The 25,235-nt window shown below is 46.5% G+C and overlaps 1 protein-coding gene across 1 annotated transcript in view; it reads right to left on the minus strand.

Moving 5' to 3' along the window:
• Nucleotides 1-99: 99 nt before the first annotated feature.
• EEF1AKMT4 (EEF1A lysine methyltransferase 4) overlaps nt 100-25,235 on the minus strand; it is a 28,482-nt gene continuing 3,346 nt past the window's right edge. Inside the window, exons 2-3 of the mRNA XM_089508547.1 lie at nt 16,718-17,001; nt 100-946 (exon numbers count right to left, since the gene is read on the minus strand). Coding sequence (XP_089364673.1) covers nt 659-946; nt 16,718-17,001 — 572 coding nt within the window. The 3' untranslated portion in view covers nt 100-658. The remainder of the gene's footprint in view (nt 947-16,717; nt 17,002-25,235) is intronic.

Genomic DNA, 25,235 nt, shown 5'->3' on the forward strand with positions numbered 1-25,235 from the left:
ACCCACAGATAGTATCTTGTAATAATAGTCATTACTGTCTTATCATATCCAGGATGGATCACTGCGTGAAAGGGAAAAGAACCCATACGAGGCAAAGGCTGAAAATTGGCAGTGCCAACCGCCATTTATTTCAAAGGTCATTGGGAGCAGGATACAAGTCCAAAATTGGCAGAGAGGACAAGCATCAGAGTCTGGATTTTTCCTCTTCAGAGAGATTCCTGTCCCAAAGCCTGCTGGGGATCTGCAGCGCACATCATAGCACCGCCCAGATACAAATGGGAAAAAGATCATGGCACCGTGACAGAATTAAAAACAATCCCAGAGATTCTCCTGGCTCTCTTTCCATGAATTGGTTCACAGCTCTGAGGTGCAAGCAGCGGGAAATTTCCAAAGCGGGAGGGAGAGATGTTCTTTTCTGCCACAAAAGCTGGCATCGTAAAGCATCCCTACCCTGCTCTGGAGGGAGTTGGCGCCTCTTGCGAACTGCGGCGATGGCATCAGATTGTTTAAAACAAGAAATCGAGAGTAAATACGCTAAAGAAACCTGGAGATATTTTGGCAGTGGATATAGCTGGCAGATTGGCACATTAGTAGCATGTGGTCCCACAAGTGGTTTGGCACAGAGGTCCGTCCGCCACCCTTCCTCCTTCCCAGAGGCTCAGAGCTCAATGGCGGAGAGGTAGTTCTCGCTGTCCGAGTCTTGGAGGGAGCAGATGGGGCTGGGAGTTCTGGGACGCAGGTGGAGGCTCTGCCCCAATGCCAGGTCAGACAGGGACAGTTCTTCACCCTTCACCATGACATAGAAAAAGTAGTGAAAGCCGTCACCATACACAGTGTGTCGAATGGACCATCCATAGGCCGCCTGGGCGTAATGACGCTTGCGGAAATGGGGCTGAGCAAAAGTGATGGAGATGAAGCGCCCACCGGGCCGCAGGACTCGGCTGACCTGGAAGAGAAGAGGAACAAGGTTACAGAAGGCTCTTTGCTAGGCTGGGGTCTCCTCTACTCCTCTCCCTTCTCCTCCCAGCCACCTCTAGTTACTTTAATAATAATAATAATAATAATAATAATAATTTTTATTTCTATCTTCCCGCCTCTCCCCATGGATCGAAGCGGGATCACAACAAGGTTAAAATCACAAAGTTAAAATTACAACAACATTAAAACCACAATAAAATAAAAACATAAAACCTAAAAAACATCAAATCTAAAACAATAGCATTCATCAATCAAGGGGTCAGCTGGACTCGTTCCATACTATTGGCACACGGGACAGCTTCATGTTTCTATTGTCAGGGATGATGGGAGTTGTAGCTCTTCACCTTTGGCTCAAACTCACCACCTTGTTGCGCACCGACGCTGACCAGTTTTGGCCAGTGGATAAAGCTTTGCTCTAAAGCAGCAGAGTTACAGAGAATAGGCTGAAGACCCTGACAAACTCTCCAAGCCTTCTCACTCTTGCTTCCACAGAAGTCTTCCCACTTCTTCAGGATCCAGCTGGCTCTTGTATCTTCACTCAAGACACCAGACAACTCAGTAGTCTTATATAAAAGATCTACTTTATACTACTATATACAGCTCCAAACTATCCAACACAACAATACTCCAATACTATCCAACTACTACCCACACAATACACTGGGATCTATAGTCATTATTATAGTCAAATCAAGGTACCACCTACTGTTGTCTGTTTCCACCCAGTAGGCGTGTACATCATTCCCATTGGTTCTCTTGTTTCTATCCAGATTAGATGATTTCATCATCTCAACCTTGACCACTTAACAATTCTCAGGTGTGTTCAATTATCCACTTTACATTTCTTGTCCTTGGCACTCAGGACTTGTTAACTGTATTATCTTTTACACCTGTGTGGTTGCTACTTGCTTCTGCTGAGTCACTTTGACTCTCACATACATGTTTTATTTCAATCACTGTATGTCCCATGTTGCTTTTTCCTTAACATCTATCCCTCATGGCTATAAGGAACCCATGAACTGGCATTGATATGACTGAATCCACTTTTTGGTTCAGGCATAGGTGCACTTTGCATGTTTGCATCCTGATAAGGACTGAATTGACCAGAAGAGGTCTGAAAAGTCCCCTCCTTTCCCTTTTGGCACTCCTCTGGTGCTGTGTCACCTAGTGCCAGAGGAGTGCTGTGATGCCATGCGCCATGTGGTGCAGTGTGTAGTGTCATGCTGGCCTGGGGGTGGAGTCAGGGCGTGCATTGTATGGACACCATGCCCCGACTCTGTCCCCAGGCCGGCCTTAATGGCTGGTCTGTACAACCTCCACCTCTCTATGAAGGTCTAGGTCCTCCAGCACAACTCTGTGGTCAACATCTGCTGGAAGATAACCATAGAATTGCATATTAATCAAATCAGTGAATAATTGTATCTAGCAAAGTCAAAGCTGCAAATGTGGAGGAACAACTCTACAATGGAATTAAACTGTCTTCCCAGGTGAAAGAAAGAAACCTTCAGCAACTGTCTTGTCCAATGTTCAATCAATTTCCCAATATATGCCTAAACCATTTCCAGTACAGGAAAGGGTAAACAGGAGGTTCTTGAATAACAGTGGGGCTTGGAAAAGTTACTTTCCTGAACTGCAACTTCCAAAATCTAGAGAACATCTAACACACTCACTCTTTGTCCCAATAGTCATGGTGACTCACACAAAGAGGTGCAACATCCAATGCTGGTGGCAATGGTGGTGTGTGTGTGTGTGTGTCTTCAAGTTGCCTCATGATGTATGGAGACCCTATGGAGTTCATAGGGCTTTCTGAGGCAAGGAATACTCAGAGGTGGTTTGTCATTGAGGCCACCTGAGTTGTGAGTGGGCACCCAAATCTGAATGAAGGCAAAGTATGGGCCTTTGATCAGGTCTAGGAGAGAACTTCTTCCATCAGAAGCACCCATGCCCTCAAACCACAACTCTGTGAGCATGGAATGTGGAGAATATTATGGAAGTGGCTTCTACTAGGTCAGACCACTGGCCCATCTGGCACCATAGTTCAAGAAGGATGCTGACAAGCAGGAATGCGTCTAGAGGAAAGTGATCAAGATCATAAATGGTTTGGCAGCCAAGCCCTATGAGGAACAGCTTAGGGAGCTGGGTGTGTTCAGGCTGGAGAAGACAGAGAGGTGGTATGAAAACCATGTTTAACTATGACCAATGACCAATGACTCAAATTACAAGAAAAGAGACTTCACTTAAACATTAGGATGAACTTCTTGACTCTAAGACAGGAGAGGGCACATGGCAGTCTGCTAGGTATGTGTGGCTCCTGAACCATTTTTGTGGCCCTTGAGAGCCCCTAAATATTCTTTAAAAATTATGATAAAGAAAATTGTTGCCAAATGTGAAGAGCATTTTCACCACATTTTGGGGACTCCCTGGGCCATTTCAGGCCCAGAAAAGGCCCTTTTAAAAACCATAAGTGACTTCAGGTCAATTCTTGTTTTGGAAAATGGCCTCTCCTGGCTTAAAATGGGTTCTTGGGCAGCAAAGCCAGGCATATCCCTGGAAGCCAAGACAGTCCAATTGAGGTTGTTGTACTTTGGCCCCACCAGGAGAAGATACGACTCACTTGAAAAAACAATAATGCTAGGAAAGGTGGAAGAGAACAAAAGAGAGGAAGACCACAGGCCAGATGGATAGACCTAACCAGAGAGGCCATGGGCATGAATTTGCAAGGCCTAAGCAAAGCAGTAGAGGACAAGGGGTTTTGGAAACATCTCATCCACAGGGTCACCAGGGTTGAGGGACAACTCTAGGGCAGTTAACAACAGAAGAGAAGAAGAAGAGGTGATATGATAGCCCTGTTTAAATGTTTGAAGGGATGTCATATTGAGGAGGGAGCAAGCTTGTTTTCTGCTGCTCCAGAGAACAGGACACAATAGAGCAATGGATGCAAGCTCCAGGAAAAGAGATTCCACGTAAACATTAGGAGGAACTTCCTTATAGTAAGAACTGTTTGATAGTGGAACATGTTCTCTTGGAGAGTGGTGGAGACTCCCTCCTTGGAGGCTTTTAAACAGAGGCTGGATGGCCATCTGTCAGGGATGCTTTGATTGAGAGTTCCTGCATGGCAGAAGAAGGGGGTTGGACTGGAGGGCCCTTGTGGTCTCTTCCAACTCTATGATTCTATGAACAACAAAATACAGAAGTTAGATGGCCATCTTCTGCAAGTGCTTTAAGTTATGCATTCCTGCAGGGCAGGGGGCTGGACTGCATGGCTTTTATGGTCCCTTCCAGATTCTGCAACTTGCTAGCTGATTCTTTTAGTGGGAGATGCCAGGAACCGAACTGGGGATCTCTGGCATGCAATGATGTTTCCCCTTGTTGCTGCACCCCTTACCGGAAAATAGGGCAGGTTGCATTTCCCCTTTTGGAGGCATGGGCAATAAGGAATGGTGCTGCAAATTAGGGGAGATGGCACCCCACTTTCCCAAGTGCTCAGTAAACACCCAGACTGGCAATGTGTGCTACTGCCTTCCCCTCCTTCACCCCAAGATCCCCAAGCCAAGATCTTAAAGAAACACTCTGTCCAAGGTACGGCCTGTTTGAAGCCGAGTGGACTTGACCCTTTTAATCATCATTTTTCTCCTCGCTGGAACTAAGCTCTTGCTAATAGGATGGAAAAGAACATCAATTTTCTTGCTTGGCTTTATCCAAAGTCTAAGGCATTTACGGCCAGTGCCGCCGCCGCCGCCGCTGCCGTGCTCAGCATGCAAAGGCAGCCGCTGGGTCTCTCTTCTGCCAGCCTTTGCCTGGCTTGCCTCTTTCCTTCCCTTCACCCCATACTTTGGGCATCCAGCGAAGCCGGGAAACACCCCCGCACTCCGACTCCCCATGCGCAGCGCCACCATGACGGATGGGACCGAGCGCCCTTCATCTCTCCATGACTCACCCGTTAAGCAGAACAGGACGGAATGGTCCTCCTCTTTCAATGGAACAAAGCAGGGGAGGGCTTTCTGTAGAAACAGAAAGGCACCCAGGACCCCAATCCTGTCTAAACTTGAAGGCTAAGCAAGTTCTCCCATGCTTAGTGTTTGGATGGGAGGCCACAAACCAATAGCAGGTGCTGCAGGCTCTATTTCAGAGGAGGCAGTTGGCAGAACCACTCCAGTTTCTCTGAACCACTTTACCCAGTTTCTCTGAAGATGCCAGCCACAGATGCTGGGGAAACGTCAGAAACAAACTCTTCAAGAACAGTGGTTCCCAACCTTCCTAATACAGTTCCTCACGTTATGGTGACCCCCAACGGATAGAGGAGTGGTCTTTTGGTTCCTAAGACCATCAGAAATATGTGCTGTCCAATGGTCTTAGGCAGCCTTTGTGAAAGGGTTGTTTGACATGGGTCCCGACCCACAGGTTGAGAACCACTGTTCCAGAACATGGCCACATAACCCCCCCCCCCCAAAAAAAAAACCCCACAAAAATCTATGGATACTGGCCATGAAAGCCTTCGACTACCTACTCCAGAATATTTCTTGCCTAAGGAAACACTCTAAGCAGTGGTTAGAGTACTACAACTATGACTCTGGAGAGCAGGGTTTGATTCCCAGCGCAGCCATGAAACCCACTGGGCTACCTTAGGCAAGTCACACTCTCTCAGCCTCAGGGGAAGGCAATGGCAAAACTCCTCTGGACAGACCTTGCCAAGAAAACCCCATGGTAAGTTCACCTTAGGGGTGACATAAGAAGGAAATGATTTGAAGGCACACAACAAAAACAACAACAGAACAATATTGCCGGGGATGCTTTGACTGAGAGTTCCTGCATGGCAGAATGGGGTTGGACTGGATGGCCCCTGGGATCTCTTCCAACTCTATGATTCTATAATTCATGAAGCTGCCATAAGTCAACAGGGGACTTGAAGACATACATACACACACTTGAGGACGGAATTGAACCCACTTCTTAAATTGCTCAGAGCTTGAGAAAGGTACTTTTTTGGACTGCAATTCCAAGAATGTTTGCCCATCCCAGGAATAACCCTCAGAGTAACTTCCCAAGCTCTGAAAATATTCCTGCTACCCCCAAATCCCTATTTCTCCCGCATGGTAGCCGGGGGGGGGGGGGGGCTCTTGGAGCCGGAGTGTAAAAAAAGTCACCTTCCCAAACTTTCAGATTCCTCCCACTTTATCCAGCAATCCACAGGATGCTGACTAGAGGACATTCTCAGTGCTGTTGTCCTAAAAGACTGGCTTTTTCAAGCTCTGAAGCTGCTCTTCCAATGCTGAAATCTAGCATCCCGAAGGATGATGTCCGGGGGGAGGAAACTCTTGATGCTTTAACTTTAAAAAAGATAACTTTCCCAAGCTCTGAATTTGCTCCTGCTATCCAGAAATCCATGCTAAATTTCAAGGGCTGGGTTAAAAAGGGAAATGGGGGGATATTCTGTGCCTTGTACTGCCTCCTCCTACTTCTGATCCCTTTGGGATATTATCTTCCTTTGTCTGGGAAAATAAAGCATTCACACAGCCTCAAGTACCTCCATCTGCTTTATCTTGTGCTGTGTCTTCTTTTCTGCTCCAGAGAACAGCAAATCAGCATTTGACAGTTTCTCCAACCATGGATTATAAAGTTATCAATACTGACAAACAACCACTTTATTGTACACTGGTACGTTTTCTAAATAAACCGGAAGGAGCCGCAAAATGGCACTCCAGGCGATTTCAAGGGAGGTGAACCAATGAAGACCAGACTTCGGGGGACAGGGCCTCGTATCCGTAGAATACTGAGCAAAACAGTTAAGCCAGTGGGTGAGAAATGCTGAACCACCATCCAGCAGAGAGGAGTGCTGCCCATTCAAGGCAAACAGCTGGAGAGGAGGGAGCCTGGCAGCTCTCTCCAGGCAAGAGAAATGCAGCAGAAAGAACACCAGGGGGGTCCAAAACAAGCTGCAACAACAACAAACAAACCGCAATTCCCAGGACTCCCTAGCACTGAGCCAGGGCAGTTAACACAGTCTCAAACTGGGTTATTTCTGCCGTGTGTTTCGGACCTTCGAGATAACAGCTACACCCGTACAAGACGAGATGACACTCATTCACCCTAACTGTCCTACTTAACAGGGCTGTTAGGATGAAATGTACTGATTTTGGTTATTTGATTTATATCCTGCCTATTGCTTTGGATGCAAAGTGGCCTCAAAAGTCAATTAAAAGACAACCACAAGCACCAGAAAAACTCAAGAACAGATACATCGGGGTGAAAACTGTGCAGTGGGCAAAGGGGAATCCCACAGCCCTGTCTAGCGCAGTGTCATCTTTCCTTTTGTAAAATGTTTGGGGAAACAATAACATGACTGAGTCATTCTTTTATTGCTGCTTTTTAGTTTACAATTGCATTTTATGATTTTAGAGATTTGTCTTTTGGGGATATTTGAAATTAGTATTGACTGTGTGCTTTTATATAGCGTGTCAGGGGGCCTAAGCATTTGTGAAGAAGGGCAGGGTAAAACTCAAATTATTATTATTATTATTATTATTATTATTATTATTATTATTATTATTGATTCTGATACCAGCAACTATTCTTAAGACCCACCGAGGCCTTAATTTTGAAGTGATTGTCGATCCATATCAGCAGCCATCCCGATTGGTGGCCATCAGCACATCTTGTGCTACCAAATCCCACTGTATAAGTGTGCAAATTAAGTACTTCCTTTGCTTCATCCTAACTCTCATATCCAAAGGGCTAGTATTATGAGAGAGGAAGGGAAAACATGGTCCCTACCTACTTCCTCCAAACCACAGACAGTTTGTTGGGGGTATTGTACAATACCTCCTTCCCTTACTAGCCTTACTGTCGTCATTCCTTGCAGGGGAGTTGCTCTAGTCCCAAACCATTTCGCTCTCAGGTCTAGCTCAGCATACTCTGGGAGCAGATGAGGATAAGAGCCCATTCAAGCCAAGAGAGAGCACACAGTGATAGATGGAGGCAGAGGGAGCGTGAGACTCAGCCAGAAAACAGAGACATCACACGCCAAGAAGGTCTCTGCAAACCCACACAGTCCAAGAAAGAGTCTCAGGTCGCTGGCCTACCCCCCCCCCCCAACAATACCTTTTCTTTCCCATTCTCTTTACAAGCAAAGGGTCCAGACAAGAAGACGATGGTTCAAGACAGTTTATAGGATGCTACCAAACCTTAGCTTTCAGAGATAACTAGGGGTTGTTCTAAGGTTGCACTGAAATGATCTACGTTTGTGCAGAAGCCCAGCCAGGAGTGTGCGTTTCATGAGATGCAAATGAGTTAGAACCGAGTCCAGGGCTTGTGCAATTTGAACACAAAACAATGACAAGGAACAGTTAGTAGGGCAGATTGCAAGTGGCGATGGATGGATGGATGGATGGATGGATGGATGGATGGATGGATGGATGGATGGGGGAAGTACCCGTTTAATTGCAGGAATGGAAAGAGAGAAAGAGAGCGTCTTCTTCTAATGCTTGTACCAGGTTTCTCTCCCTCCCTCCCTCCTTCCCTCTCTCTCTGTCTCTCTGTCCAAATGGAGAAGAGGAAGAGATGAAAGAGCCCAATCAGGCCCCATCAGAGTCAGTGAACAAAATCCAATATACGCTTCCCCCCATCGCTGCCTTTGCCAGAGCAGCCTGCAGTTAATAGGACAGGAAAAGCGGTTGCTTAGAGACAGCTGCATGGACATTTGCCAGCCTGCCGCTATTCCGGCGTCTCTTTGGGGGGAGTCTCTTTAATTGGGGATGGGGGGAGAGAGAGGGAAAACAGTGGGGAGATGTCTTGCTTCTAGGGTAGCAGCTCCAGAATCTGTACGCTTTCTCTCTGATGCCTTGGGAGTCGTTGTATGTTTTGCAAAGAAGCCAGGCCTCCCTCCCCACAAGGCAGGTGTTCCATTCAGACCTCCTGCCACTCTTCCTCTGTGTCTCTGGATGCCCTTGGCATGCTGGCTGGGGGCGCTGGGAGTTGCAGTCCAGCATCTCTAGAGGGTACCAGTTTGGGGAATGCTGTTTTACATGGAGATCTAGTGAAATGGCAAAAACGTCCCAGCAAAGTGGAGAAAAAAGGATGTTGAGAAGCTGGACCATGTCTAGAGGAGGGTGACCAAAATGGTGAAGCCCTATGAGGAAAGACCTAGGGAGCTGGGGATGTTTAGCCTGGACAAGAGAAGGTTAAGAGGTGATACAATAGCCCTGTTTAAATATTTTAAAGGGTTTCATATTGAGGATGGAGCAAGCTTTTTTTCTGCTGCTCCAGAGAATAGGACAAAATGGAGCAATGGATGGAAACTACAGGAAAAGAAATTCCACCTAATCCAAAATGGTGAAGGGTCTGGAAACCATGAAGCCCTATGAGGAGAGACTTAGGGAGCTGGGGATGTATAGCCTGGAGAAGAGAAGGTTAAGAGGTGATATGACAGCCCCGTTTAAATACTTGAAGGGATCTCACACGGAGGAGGGAGCAAGCTTGTTTTCTGCTGCTCCAGAGACTAGGACACAATGGAACAATGGATGCAAGCACCAGGAAAAGAGATTCCACCTCAACATTAGGAGGAACTTCCTGACAGTAAGAGCTGTTCAACAGTAGAACATACTCCTTCCTTGGAGATTCTGGTGGAGTCTCCTTCCTTGGAGGTCTTTAAGCAGAGGCTGGATGGCCATCTGTCAATGGGGATGCTTTGATTGTGAGTTCCTGCACGGCAGAATGGTGTCGGACTGGATGACCCCTGTGGTCTCTTCCAACTTTATGATTTTATGCTTCTATCATAGGGTCTTCTTGGAAAGTTTCATCAGAAGGGGTTTGGCATTGCCATCTTCTCAGATGGAAAGATTGTGATTTGTCCAAGACAGTTTTTTTATGCTCAAGGGTGGAATTGGACCCTGGTCTCCAGGGTTGTAGTCGAGTGCTCAAACCACTACCCCACGCTGGCTCTGCTTTCCATCTAGCATCCAAAAAACCATCTGTCCCAATGCTTGACATCAGAAACAGCTTTGTCAAGATTTCTACCATCTCAATCTTCATGAGCAGATAGCTGCAGCTTCCTGGCGTTCCAATGGCACCAAACCCACTGCTATTGTTACTTAACCTGCTTAGGAACAGAGGGACTGACACACACAACCTCAGTAAAAGCCATCAAGCCAAGGAAGAGCCGGCTGGGAAATCAAATGGAAAAGGAAGCGGCGGGGGTTGCATTGCCTGCTCCACTCAAGGCACCCATTCCCCAAATAATGTGGGGTCAAGGGATGGAGCTGGAGTGTATTCATTCATGTACATGCACACGTGTGAAGAAAACTAGCCTTGGAGAGACATCCTGGCCTTACAGTGGTGTCAAACTGCATTATTTCTGCAATGTACTGTAGCTATTATTATTATATTTATTTATATCCTGCCTTTTCCCCAAAACTGGGACTCAGGGCAGCTTACAACATTAACCCCCCCCCACAAAAACCAGTATAGTTAAAAGAATACAAAAAGGTACATCATATATTAAATTATTACAATATTAAAACAAATTACATGTGGAAAGAATAAAATATAGTTAAAAAGGTAAACATGTTTTTAAAAATTTAAAGCAATCTAACACCTGGCCCACTCTTTAAAATCTTTCTGTTTTAAACGCCTGTCTGAAGAGGAAAGTCTTTGCCTGCTGGCGGAAGGACGACGACAACAACAACAACAACTGCATTATTTCTGCAGTGTAGATGATGATGATGATGATAGCCTTCTTAGCCTGCTGGTGGAAGGACAATCATCATCATCATCATCATCATCATCATCTGCATTATTTCTGCAGTATAGATGAGGATGGTGGTGTTAGCCTGCCAGTGGAAGGATGATGATGATGATGATGATGATAATCATCATCACAATCGTTATCATCTGCATTATTCCTGCAGCGTAGATGATGATGAAGATCATTTATTTATTTATACAGTGCCATCCATGCACCTGATGAGGCCCCTGTCAACTAAACTCCTTGTCTCCACTGCTCTCCATCCACAAAAATGAACCTGTTCTTGGAACCAAAGATGGAAAAAGAAAAATTGCGGAGAGGAGACTCTGGAAGTGTCTTTCTGCAGAATGGGGGAGAGGTCCTATCCACCGCACGGTCTTTGATGGAGGAGGAAAAGGGGAGACTTTCCCACTGGTGCAGGCAGTGCTTCCTGACTGTTCCCCCCCCCACCCGCTTGCCCCAAAACCCACACGGCTGTCATTGCCAAATCCAATCTAGCCCCCTGCCCTGGACCCAGCCGCCTCCCAATTAATAAGGGCCTGGAGGCATCATCGCCTGTCCCCATCGCAAGGCCAGGGCCTAGCAGTCAATACGGAGGATGAGTGTTTCCATGGAAACAGGGAGAACCAGGGCCGGTCCAGAACCGATGGAGGGACAAAGAGGGAGAATTGCTCAGTTAATGAGATGGAACTGGGAGTCGAGAGGGAAAGCGAAGGAAGGGAGAGAAGGAAGGGGGAAGAAAAACAAAGGAAGAAAACATCTCCAAATAAAACAGAGAACGCGTTCCCCCTTCCTTGGCAAGGCTTCTACTCCGAGGAAGGCCTACACAAGGTGTAGTTTAAGGAGGGACCATTTTAAAAAGCTTCACCCACCAACGTCTCCCCAGATCTCACCAAAACACCACTCTGAACCAGTCAACGTAAGGATGTTCTGTGCTGGAGATATGGCCATCCGCAACCAGCCATTTATGGCAACTGGGGCCATTCCTGCCTAAATCCTCTTAAGGCAAGGGGCACGCATATGGAGAGAGGGGGATCGCATGGATTTTGTTTGCTTGCACATTCCTAAAATTGTGTGGCATAATGGTTTCGGTGCTGCAGTACAACTCTAGGGACCAGGGTTCGATTCCCAGCTTGGCCACAGAAAGCCACTGGGCAACCTGGAGCAAGTTACACTCTCTCAGCCTCAGGGGAAGGCCATAGCAAACCCCCTATAAAAAAATCCCGATCCTGAACCCTTAAGTCTCTATAAGTCATAAATGACTTGAAGGCAACACAACAATAACAACAGAGCCAGGAGATGAATAAATGTTGGTGTAGTCCATCAATAGTACTTTTTTGTCACCGTCCAGACCCAAATGCGAACACCGTGCCAGGAGCCCATTCATGGCTGTAACAGTATAATTCCACTTTAACTGCCATCATTTGCAAATTGTGGAGCCCTAGGATTTGCAATTCGTTGTTATTGCTGTGTGCCTTCAAGTTGTTTCTGAATTATGGCAACCCCTCAGGTGAACCTATCATGGGGTTTAGGGAAAGGCATTTCAAATTGTCCACCAAAGTGCTCTAATGTAGTGCTGATACAAAATCAACATCACCATTAAAAGCCCATCCCAGTCAATCTCTAAAAACCTGACAGAATACAAATGTTTTTACTTGCTGGTGGAAGGAGAGCAAAGAGGGACTCATCCTAGCCTCCCTAAGGAGAGAGTTTCAAAGGGTCCGAACAGACAGTCTAAATTAAAGCTACTTCGGGTCACTTTGGAAGTATGCTGTTCAAATGCTGCATGAGTCCTAAGAGGCCGGAAGATGCACTAAAGCCATGCTCCAGTCCTACCATGACTGCCATGGGCCTGTCCCAATTGGTCTCAGGGCCTACGCATTGCGCTGGTAATACCCTCGATGTCATCTTTAGTACAGACACGGACACTCCGTGGGCAGAGGTCTCTAATATCTCTGCCCTATCATGGACGGACCATTTCCTGGTCGAGGTTCATATCAAGGCTTCTACCCAAATCCCCCCCAGGGGTGGAGGACCTATTAGGATGAAGCCCTAGAGAGCAATATGGCTGGAACTGACGGCGACTCTGTTGATGCCCTAACATCTGGGACAGAGGTCTCTCCAGGGCTATACACAGTATCGCTCCCAAGCGTCCTTTCCGGCCTGTTTCCAACAAACAACCCTGGTACACAGAAGATCTCAGGGAAAGGAAGCGGTCTGTGCAACGACTAGAGCGCAACTGGCGAAGAAACCAGCACATATCCGACAAGACACTCCTTGAGTCTCTTTTGAAGGCTTACGGAGTGGCAATAAGTGCAGCAAAACATTTGTTTTATGCTGCACGTATTGCGTCCGCGGAGTCGCGTCCGGCAGAGCTGTTCAGGGTAGTGAGGGAGCTGACACAACTGCCCCCCTCCCCGAACCCTATTTTAGAACCATCGGAAGCCTGCTGTGACGAATTTAACAACTTCTTCGCAGATAAAATCTCTCAGCTAAGGGCTGATCTCGACGCCAGTATTTCTCCAGATCCTATAAAAGAGGCTTCCAGAGCTTCCGTGGACTCCATTAAACTGGATCACTTTGAGTTTGTGAATACCGAGGAAGTGGACAAGATTCTCCAAAGTGTTAGGAAGACAACATGCTCTCTCGATCCCTGTCCTTCATGGCTGGCGGCTCAGGGGGGAACGGCGGTCACTTCTATGTTACGCCGTATAATTAATTCATCCTTCAGGGAAGGGCGTTTTCCATCAAGCTTAAAATTAGCAGTAGTAAAACCTCTGCTAAAAAGCCCTCCCTGGACCCCCTGATTCGGAAGAATTATTGGCCTGTTTCGCTGCTGCCTTTTCTGGGGAAGGCGATGGAGAGAGCAGTTGCTTTCCAGCTTCGAGGGATCTTGGAAGAAACAGATTTTCTAGACCCATTTCAAACCAGCTTCCGGGTGGGCTATGGAGTTGAGACTGCCATGGTCGCCTTAGTCAATGATCTCCGTCTGGGCATGGACAGGGGAAGCGTGTCCCTGTTAGTGCTCTTAGACATCTCAGCGGCTTTCGATACCATTGACCATGGTATCCTTCTGGATCGCCTGGGGGAGTTAGGTATCGGGGGCACTGTGCTCCAGTGGTTCCGTTCCTACCTCTCGGGTAGATTCCAGATGGTGCAGCTGGGGGACGTCTGCTCCGATAAGAGGGCCCTTACATCTGGTGTCCCTCAAGGAGCCATTCTGTCCCCCATGCTATTTAACATTTACATGAAAACGCTGGGAGAGATCATCCGGAGACACGGGGCGCGGTGTTATCAGTACGCTGATGACACCCAAATATGCTTCTCTGTGTCTCCGACTGATGCAGTGACCAGGGATGGCATCTCTCCTCTAGATGCCTGTCTGGAGTTGGTAATGGGCTGGATGAGGAAAAACAAACTCAGCCTGAATCCAGAGAAAACGGAAGTACTAGTGATAGGCTCTCCCAGTCCGGGTGGCAAAATTTATCCTGAATGGGGTCACGCTCCCCCTGAAGGACTCAGTTCGCAGTTTGGGGGTGCTTTTGGACTCGTCACTCCAGCTGACTTCTCAGGTGGATGCGACAGTCAGAAGCACCTGCTATCAGCTTCGGCTGATATGCCAGATGCGACACTACTTAGACTGGGATGACCTTGAAACAGTGGTACATGCTCTGGTAACCTCTCGGTTGGATTTCCGCAGTGCGCTCTACATGGGGCAACCCTTGTACCAAACTCGGAAGCTTCAGATAGTGCAGAATATGGCAGCTAGGTTGGTCACTGGATGTCCCAGGGCTGACCATATAACACCGATTCTGCATGATCTCCATTGGCTGCCTGTTCACTTCTGGGCACAATACAAGGTGTTGGTTATAACCTATAAAGCCCTAAATGGCTTGGGCCCAGGGTACTTGGAGGACCGCCTCTCCCCATATAGTCCGCCCCGCACACTCAGGTCAGTCGGGAAGAATTTGCTGAGGATCCCGACAACGAGATATGTGTCAACCTCGCAAAGGGCCTTTTCCATCTCGGCCCCTAGGATCTGGAACATCCTTCCCGACGAGCTCCGCTCCACCACCTCCCTGGATCTCTTTAAAAAGAGACTCAAGACCTTCTTGTTTCCGCAAGTCTTCCTTGATGTCCCTTGAGACCATGTAACTCCCCCCTATATGTAGTGTATTATTGATCGTATTCAGCTGGCATGGTTTTGATGTGATGGTTTTAATTTGTATAATTGGGATGTTTTTATTGAAAGTTTTATTTATGTATTGCAATTTTTATTCTGTATTTTGTTATTGCAATTTTTACTTGTACACCACTTTGATCATCACGGAAAAGCGGTTTAAAAATAAAACTTATTATTATTATTATTATTAAGGACTGGAGCGCAGTTTTGGCGCAGCTTCTGGCCTCTTAAGATGTGCGTGTCATTTAAACAGCACACCTCCAAAGTGACCCAAATTAGCTTTATTTTGGCCTGTCTGTTTAGGCCCAAAGTCTGGGAGCGATTACCAAGAAGGCCCTTCCCTTGCTTCCACCAAACAAGACTGAGATGGTAGTAGGACAGAGAAAAGGGTCTCTCTTGGAGACCATAGAGGCTCATATAGGGCTATATAGTCTCTCAGGTAGCCTAGACCAGTGAGCCATATAGGTCTTTACATATACTACATTCTATCAATAGGTAGAGAGATCTTGTAGCACCTTTGAGACTCACTGTAAGAAAGAAGTTTGTGGCATGAGTTTTCCTAGACTTCAGTCTACTTCTTCAGATGCATTTGGACCAAAAGTCTAGGGAAGCTCATGCTGCCAACTTCTTTCTTTCAATGACTCTCAAAGGTGCTACAAGATCTCTTGACATACTGATTCTACAGACTAACACAGCTATATCTTTGAATTCTAGATTCTACCAACTCAGATTTTGCATTTAAATTAGTCGACAGAGGAAAATAAAATGGGTGCTACTTTCTATGGACTTCCTTCTTGGTTTATTTCCTTGTTGTTGTTTTGCTGCATGCCTTCAAGTAGTTTCTGACTTATGGCAACCCTATCACAAGGTGTTCTTGGCAAGATTAATTCAGAGGAGGATTGCCATTGCCTTCCACTGAGGTGGGTCACTCAAAGGGTTTCATGGCTGAGCCAGGAATTGAATCCTGGTCTCCAGAGTCGTAGTCCAATGCTTAAACCACTGCGCCACGCTGGCTCTTTAGTTCCTTGCTCGCTCTGAATTTGCTATTTTAATTTTTCTAGAACTTGGGAGATGTATGCATTTTTTGGAGGGAGTTTAGAAAGGGGCCATCTGATGACAAGAGGAAGATTTACACATACACAAGGAGCATACAGACTAAGACAATATGACAGAAGGCCAGGAGAGAGAAAGCCATATTTCAATGCAGGATGCAGAGCAAAGTCCACAGCTCGCAAAGCAGCCCAACACTCCACAACTTAACTAGCACTGATTCAGAATCACATCTAATTTTAGATGTATCTTTAAAGCTCGTTGTTGAAACCATGAGGACTAAAAGTACAGAAAACACAGATTTCTCAGGAGCAAAGTGTGATTCTGCCCCTATGCTGAGCAGCTAACAAGAGACAAACCATGTAGTGATGCCCAACTGACATCCTGAACCATGATCAGCTTGAGATTTCAAGGAAGCTATCAGAAATCTCCCTGGAAGCCAAGATGACAAAACTGAGGCTGATGTACTTTGGACATATCATGAGACGGCACGACTCCTTGGAAAAACCAATAATGCTAGGAAAGAGATAGGGCAATAGAAAGAGAGGAAGGACTCTATTAAAGAGATCATGAATATGAGTGTGCAGGAGTTGAGCAGAGCAGAGGAGGACGGGAGTCTTGGAGATGTGTCACCCACAGGGTTGCCATGGGTCAAGATTGACTGGAGGGTGATTAACAACAACAAAAACCCAACTAAGGGCTACACAATACTTCCATCCAGATCCAGAGGGCCAGAAATGCATGACCCAGAAGAACTGGCAGCTCACCTCCATTAACACTTGGTCCAAGAGCAGCTTGGCTTCTTGGGAGACAGTCCAAGGATCCCTTTCTCCCACCATCATGGAATCCAGAGTGCCTTTCTCCAAGACCACATCAAAACTCTCATCCGTAAAAGCCAAGGCCCGGGCATCCATCACTGCCCAGTGCAATCCTGGGCAGTGGGCATAACGATTTTTCATGCTTCTGATGCATGCTTCTGAGTAGTCTATGCTGGTGATGTTTGTATATCCAAGTTGGAAGAGGTCATAACTCAGAGCACTGTTCCCGCAGCCTGGAAGAGACATAGCCCTCAGTTAGTTATTTCCAAGTGTTTCACAGAGAGCAATATTATTGGGACAGCTACCTGGAGGCAAAGAACAACTAAATCTTTACACTTTTTCTGTAACTAGGAGTAAGATATCTGTAATACAGGAACAGAGTAACTCTAGTTCAACAGTAGTTATGTTTAGCCTAAAAACATCCATTGCCACATGAGATTGCAGCTTCTGGTTACAGCCCACTAAAAGGTATTCCAAAAATGAATGCAAAGATCCAGTACATGGCTGATGACTTTCTGGCCACATAAATATCCATGCTTAGTTTTCTAATAGGGTCCAGGAGTTATATAGAGAACCATCTATGGACATGGCATCCACCATGGATTTGAGAAGGCAATTCCCTGGCCCCAAGAGCTTACAATCTGGAAAAGATACAACAGAAATCATTGTGAGGGGATGGAAGGTGGCAGAGATTTCAGGGTTGCCTTGGAAAAGTAAGTGCACTTCCTTTACCATGCTATCCAGACATTTAAGATGCCTAACTTCAGGTTCAACTTCAGTCATGGCGCTTTTTTGGGTAACAACTGAGCCCAACAACCAGATGCTACCTTTCCAAAACTCCAAAAACGGATCAATGAATCTGCCCTCTCAACCATTTCCTCCTCGGTCGCTTACTAAAAGTGGGAGCCACAATTGGCTGGTGGGGCTGGGAGCAGAGCTGCGTGGGTTACAATTAGCTTAATTAGAGATGAAGCAGCATTTAATGAGTGGGTTGCAGAAAGCCCTTTAATTGCATTCTCACCAGGGTGGGGACTGGCACGCCTGGCACTTGCAGAGACGTGGGGGACTCCCTGGGATCCAAACACCCAACGGCAGGCCATCTTTCTGGGCTTTCTCCTGCATCACCTCCAGCCCCCGGGGTTTTGACCCAGCTTTTCCTCTCTCTCCTTTTCTTCCTCCCACTCCCTTGTCCTAATGTACAACGTACAGTGCGTAATGCTGCCTTCTAAGTAGATACATAGATAAGCAGATATCCATATGGATCCCACAAGCCTGGCATCCATGCAAAATCTAATTCCAAGATTTTATTTTCTACACTTTGCAAATTTCAAGTCCTTAAGGATGCAGGAAACAGCTTACAGATGCTGCCAGAAAAAAAAGGGGTTACTACTACTACTAAATTTATTTCTATGCAGCCTCTCCAGTAAGATTGCGGTGGCTTACGTCAATCAATACAACATATAACATAATAAAATAATCCCATTATCTCTCCCTTAATTACAATACAACAAAAGCGATAAATGCATTAAAACCATTAAAATATCCAGATGTTGACCACAGAGTTGCCCTGGAGGACCCAGAGATTCCCAGAGAGGTGTTCTCTCAGGTAAAAATATAGCTTTTTTGGTGTTTGTGGTTTTTCCACATTCACAGCGGTCCTGGGCTCCTAACCTCAGCAAATGCAGACAGACCACTGTAACTGGGTTTTAATGCTGACGTTTTGTACATGTGTAGTTGCAATATTGCCATGGGCAAGCTGCCTTGAGTCCCAGGTTTAGAGGCAAGGCAGACTAGAAATGAGATCAACAACAATTCCCAGAATCTCTCCGGACAGTGCGGACACTGACCACACAGAATGGTTTCTTCTGGGAGATGCAACCCAAAGAAGTAACTTCTTAAAGCTCTGATTGCGGCCACAGCCTATCAGTCTGTATGCGGGAGAGAAAAAGAGAGATCTGGCAACTGAAGAAAATAACAATTAAATAAATGCTTTTGTATGTTTTTAATCTTAACTTTATACCGTTTTAACTAGGTTATTTTAAAAAAAATTAAAGAATTGTTTTTAAAGTGTTTTGTGAGCTGCCTTGGGTCCCTTTTTGGGGAAAAGGCAGCATACAAATGAAATAAAGAAATAGTAAAATTCACACTCTAGGCTTTTGGTCAAAAATGCTCTAGTAGTCCCTCAAAGCAGATGCTGTCCAATCTTTGCCTTTACGATATTCTTTTGTTGTTTCTGCTGCAAAAGATCAAGATGGCGGTTGTTGCTGTGAGCCTTCAAGACCTTTCCTATTTATGGCGACCCTAATAGCAACAGCAAGTGCATTTCTATACCGCTTCTCAGGGCACTGAAGCACTCCCTCAGCGCTTTACAAAGTGTAAGCGAACTGCCCCCAACAAACAATCCGGGTCCTCATTTTAGCCACCTCCTTGGAAGGATGCAAGCCTGAGTTGAGCTGGAGCCCTTTCGCTGGTATTGAACTTGCAACCTTATGGTTTGTGAGTGAGTGGCTGCCGTAGAGGCATTGAACCACTGCAAAGCTATCAACGGGTTTTTCTGGGGCTGAGAGTGGCTGCATCCACACTGCAGAAATCATTTGGTTTGACACTGCTTTAACTGCCTGGCTCAATGCTATGCAATTCTAGGAATGTTGTGGCACCAGAGCAGAGCAGATCCTCAGGATTCCATAGCATTGAGGCAGGGCAGTTAAAGCGGTGTCAAACTGGATCAGTGCGTGACTCAAGACCCAGGCTCACCCAGTGTGTTTCCATGGCAGAGGAGGGACTCGAACCCTGATCCTAGTCCGAGGCTCAAACCACGCAGCTGCCTCTCTGGAAACCATTCCTGTCACAAAACAAGCGCCACAGCCTCCTCTCCCCTGGACTGCCCCATCTGGCGTTTAGGCTCCCTCCATGTTCTCTCCCCTTTGACGCTACGTTTTCCAGCCAGGGCCAGACCGGGCTCCCGTTAATCACACATCAGGCAGCCGGGACTCTAACAAGATCAGGCGATTAGACCCCTGCTAATCCCAACCTGCTTGGGAACCCTGGCCTCCCTCCCTGGAGTAGATATGGGAAGGACCAGGTTAAAAGCTCCGGCGGCCGCAATCAGATCAGAAAGACAAAGCATCAGGTGGGATTAAGGCAGGCTGAGAGGAAAGCCAGGAGGAGTCTCTTAATTTGCTGGTTACCATCAGGCTGGAGGGACGTGCAAAGCGCACCGCTCTGCAGAGACCCAGCAAAGTAACACATGCACACAGACACACTCCCACTAGGCAAGCGAAGGCAGGCACATCAATATCGCTCTGCAAGAAAAATCCCCAAACCCATACTGTGGCATTACCTTTACTACTGTGGCAATACCTTTCCCAGGCCACCCAAAAAGGCGCACACAAAAACCCAGTTAAAGATCCGTTGCTCTTTCTGACCCCCAGATGAGACGGTTCCAAAAATGAGTGGCAGGGTTGTACTTGTTATTAAAACTCATGTCTGAATTTTCATAGAATCCTAGAGTTGGAAGAGACCCCAAAAAGGGCCATCCAGTCAACCCCATTCTGCCATGCAGGAACTCTCAATCCAATCATCTCTCAAAGAGCCATTCTGTCCCCCATGCTATTTAACATTTACATGAAAACGCTGGGAGAGATCATCCGGAGACACGGGGCGCGGTGTTATCAGTACGCTGATGACACCCAAATATGTTTCTCTGTGTCCCCGACTGATGCAGTGACTAGGGATGGCATCTCTCCTCTAAATGCCTGCTTGGAGTCGGTAATGGGCTGGATGAGGGAAAACAGACTCAGCTTGAATCCAGAGAAAACAGAAGTACTAGTGATAGGTTCCCCTGGCCCTGGAAAGGAAATTTGTCCACTTGTCCTGAATGGGGTCACGCTCCCCCTGAAGGACTCAGTTTGCAGTCTGGGGGTGCTTTTGGACTCATCGCTCCACCTGACTTCTCAGGTGGATGCGACGGTCAGAAGCGCCTGTTATCAGCTTCGGCTGATACGCCAGCTGCGACCCTACCTAGGCCAGAGGGACCTTGAAACGGTGGTACATGCTCTGGTAACCTCTCAATTGGATTTCTGTAATGCTCTCTACATGGGGCAACCCTTGTACCAAACCCGGAAGCTTCAATTAGTACAGAATATGGCAGCAAGGCTGGTCACTAGATGTTCCAGGGCTAACCATATAACACCTATTCTGCAAGATCTACACTGGCTGCCCATTCGCTTCCGGGCGCAATACAAGGTGTTGGTTATAACCTATAAAGCCCTAAATGGCTTGGGCCCAGGGTACTTGGAGGACCTCCTCTCCCCGTACAATCCGCCCCGCACTCTCAGGTCGGTCGGGAAGCATCTGTTGAGGGTCTTGAAGACGAGATATACATCGACCTCACAAAGGGCATTCTCCATCTCAGCCCCGCAGATTTGGAACACGCTCCCCGATGAGCTCCGTTCCGTCACCTCCCTAGACCTTTTTAGAAAGAAACTCAAGACTTTTCTTTTTCAACAGGCTTTCCCCCATGTATCCTGATATTGTTTTCCCTCGATATGCACATGGTTTTATCCAGCTAGTTTGTATTGGGTTTTAATAGTTGTATGGTTTTAATAGTTTTTAATTGTAATTTTAGTAGTTTTATCATCTGATTATGATTGTAATATGTTATGTTTTATTTTGAATTGATTTGTTTTGTTCTGTTGTACACCACTTTGATCTATTTTGGAAAAGCGGTCTATAAATAAAGTGTATTATTATTATTATCCCCCAGCAGACGGTCATCCAGCCTCTGTTTAAGGTGTAACAGAGCAGAAAGAGTCCAAGGCGTCTCCGATGGGACTCACTGCACAGCGTGAGCCTGTTAAGCTGACTCTGCAGCAGGCTGTAGGCTTTCTGGGAATGGGAAAAGCAACAACAGATTGATTTTTGCTTCTGGAAATGCAATTCCTCTGTCCCCAGGCTGCCTGGCCAGTTGGCATATTTTCAAATATTTCACAAACCGGGACATGTGTGGCCAAGCAACACCAGAGCATGATCTATTCCGGATCAAGAGAAGTAATAGTGCCACTCTATTCTGCTTTGGTCAGGCCTCACCTGGAAAAACACCGTGTCCAGTTCTGAGCCCCACAATTCAAAAGGGATACTGAGAAACTGGAGCCATGTGTCCAAAGGAAGGCAACAAAAATGGTGAAGGGCCTGGAAACCATGAAGACCTATGAGGAGAGACTTAGGGAGCTAGAGGTGTTTAGCCTGGAGAAGGTTAAGAGGCAATATGATAGCCCTATTTAAATATTTGAAGTGATGCCATATTGAGGATGGAGTAAGCTTGTTTTCAGCTGCTCCAGAGAACAGGACACAATGGAGCAATGGATGCAAGCTCCAGGAAAGAGGTCCCATCTCAAAATTAGGAAAAGCTTCCTGATAGTAAGAGAACACACTCCCTTAATGGAGTGTAGTGGAGTCTCCTTCTTTGGAGGCCTATAAACAGAGGCTGGATGAACATCTGTCACAGGGAATGCCTGGATTGTGTCTTCCTGCATGGTAGAATGGGATGGACTGGATGCCTCCCAGGGCCTCTTCCAATTCTATGATTCTATGAATATAGCAAACTGTATTTATGAGGAAGAACACACAAACTAGGAGAGGCTGCATCAGTTTGCTTTTGCCGGAGGCTACTGGGGAGGGCAAGAGCCTCACCTTTCCTCTTTTCTTCCTCTCTGCCATGTTACAGCTACCTTGGCACTTCAAACCCAATTTGCAGCAGTGGAAGCCAAAGCAGAGGACAAAAGTGGGCAGAAGGAAACCGAGTCACCCTAAAAGCAGTTGCAAAAAAGTGGGATGATGGAGGATTAATCGGGACTGTAACCTGCCAAAGTGGGACAGCTGGAGGCCATGCAATTAAGAAGGCTAAGCTTTTGAGGGACGGAGATGTAAAATTGTATAGGTCTCATTTGTTTGGGATGTGATTCGGTGGCACAGAACTGCCTAGAGGCCAGGCATGGCATTAAAGCCAAGCCCTTCCTGCAAGGCAAGCCCCCAACCTATGATTCACTTCGCTCTCCCAATTCAAATTACTATGTGCCATAAGCAGAGAACTGTGTTGCAAAGGCACTGACTGAAGCAAGCAAGCCAAGCTATGGACTACCAAAGAGTATCGGATAGCCATGGGGGTTCAGCCTTTCAGTCACACAGCAGGTCATAGTGGTTTGACTGTTGGGCTACAACTCTGGAGACCAGGGTTCGATTCCCAGCTCGGCCATCTAAACCCACTGGGTGACCTTGGGCAAGGAGTCACACTCTCTCAGCTTCAGGTGAAGGCAATAGCAAAGCTCCTCTGAACAAATCCAAGAAAACCCCATGGAAGGTTCATGAAGGCACACAACAACAGCAACAACAACAGTATATGCAAAGTGTCTTTTGCATATACCACCAGCATCTAATCAAGCATGCTTGAAGTCTAGAGGACAGATGACTGGCTCTCTCACATTCTTGAGAACTGGAGACTTGGAGTGCATCTACATTGCAAGAATAATGTAGTTTGACACCACTTTAACTGCCATGGCTCCATCCTCCAAAGTCCTGGGAGCTGGGAGTTTGGTGAGGTACCAGCACTCTTTGGCAGAGAAAGCTAAAGACCCCGTAAAACTACAAATCCCAGGATTCCATAGTATGGAGCTACAGCACTTCAAGTGGTGTCAAACTGCATTATTCCAACAGCATAGACTGGTTCTCCAAAAACTATTAAGATACCATGCGTAAATTCCAGCCGCGCAAAACAACTCTACTTGCAAAAACTGACCAACTGCACAAAACTGTATCATCTTAGTATTATGAGTGATTGCAGGGTTTTAAATAGAGGTTGGAAACAGGGATGCTTATCTGTGGATTCCTGCCTTGGCAAAGGGCTGGAATAGATGGCCCTTTGGGTCCCTCCCAAATCTATGAGCCTGCAATTCAATGATCATTCTCTGTTAGCTCTGTCTAAGAGCCTGTGCACCAAAAAAAGGCCGTTTCACAAATATATAATGCTGCACTCTTCCTTTTCGGAGGGTGAGGAAAGCAAAGGGATTTTCATAAAATCACTTGAAGGACAGAAGTGCTTCCTTACCAGATTAGGATGTTTTGAGGATTCTGGTGAGGTTCATTTGGCACGGCACAAACTTGTAATAATATTTTAAAAGGCACCCGGTTTGTAGATAAATATTAAAACAGGTATATTTTTATGCCAGAGGCAGGCAGCCAAAGCTCCCATGAATATTTAAGGCTCGTGCAATTAAGAATCTGCATAAGGTCTTCACGGCAGATGCCAAACTGGAGTTGCTCTTATTCCACAGCGTTCTTACTATGCAAACCCTCGGCATGAAAAGCCTGAGTCAGCCTTGGAAAAATCCCGACAGACGGCTTCAGACAACAAGAGGCCAAAAGAGGGTCTGGGTTTGGGAACGGGGGACTGATGCTCCTTTTCATTGGCTTCTTCAGTATCTTGCTCTTCCACCATTGCATTATTTCCAATCTCAGTTCTGGCCAAAACACACAGCAGAAATAATCCAGTTTGAGACTGTTTTAACTGCCCTAGCTCAGTGCTAAGGAGTCTAGGAATTGTAGTTTATTGTGGTGCCAGAGCTCTCTGAGAGAGAAGGCTCAATGTCTCACAAAACTACAGTTCCCAGAATCCCCTAGCATTGAGTCAGGCAGTTAAAGTAGTCTCAAGCTGGATTATTCCTGCAGTGTGTTTTGGAAAAAAGCTGGAATAATGTAGTGGTCTGAGTGCTGGACTACAACTCTGGAGTCCAGGGTTCGAATCCCTGCTTGGCCATGGAAATCCATTGGGTGACCTTGGGCAAGTCACACTCTCTCAGCCTCAGAGGAAAGCAAAGGCAAACCCCTTCTGAACAAGGCTGCATCCGCACTGCAGCAATAATCCAGTTTCACACCACTTTAACTGCCATTAACAGCTCAAGTTGACAGAATCCTAGGAAACGTCGTTTTGTGAGAGGTCTCGCCTTCTCCGTCAGAGCGCTCTGGGCCACAACAAATGACAATTCCCAGGATTTCAAAGCACTGAGCCACGCAAGCATTAAAACCTCCTCTTTCAAATGCCTGCCTCTCTGAACAAGAAGGTCAGTCAGTTCAAAACAATTCACATTAAAATCCATCACTGAAATTCAACATTTAAAAATCATCTGAAAAAGCCTCCTGGAAGAGACTGGTCTTCAGTGCGGTTTTAAATTCGGGTAATGTATCCCGCTATCAAATCTTTTTCGGCAGGTCATTCCACAATATGGGAGCGGCTGGAGAAAAAGCCTCTAGCCGACCGGAGTAAATGTCCACCAAAGGACCTGAGTCTATGGGCGGATTATATGGCAGGAGGTGTCAAAGTGGGCTATTTCTGCACTGCGGATGCAGCCACAATCTTGCCAAGAAAATCTTGAGATGGAGAACCTTTTACAGACCGAGGGCCCAAACTGCAACC

This window comes from Sceloporus occidentalis, unplaced genomic scaffold, assembly GCF_023333645.1.
Source record: "Sceloporus occidentalis isolate IW3139 unplaced genomic scaffold, rSceOcc1.0.p SCAF_2, whole genome shotgun sequence".
In the NCBI taxonomy this organism is placed as follows: domain Eukaryota; kingdom Metazoa; phylum Chordata; class Lepidosauria; order Squamata; family Phrynosomatidae; genus Sceloporus; species Sceloporus occidentalis.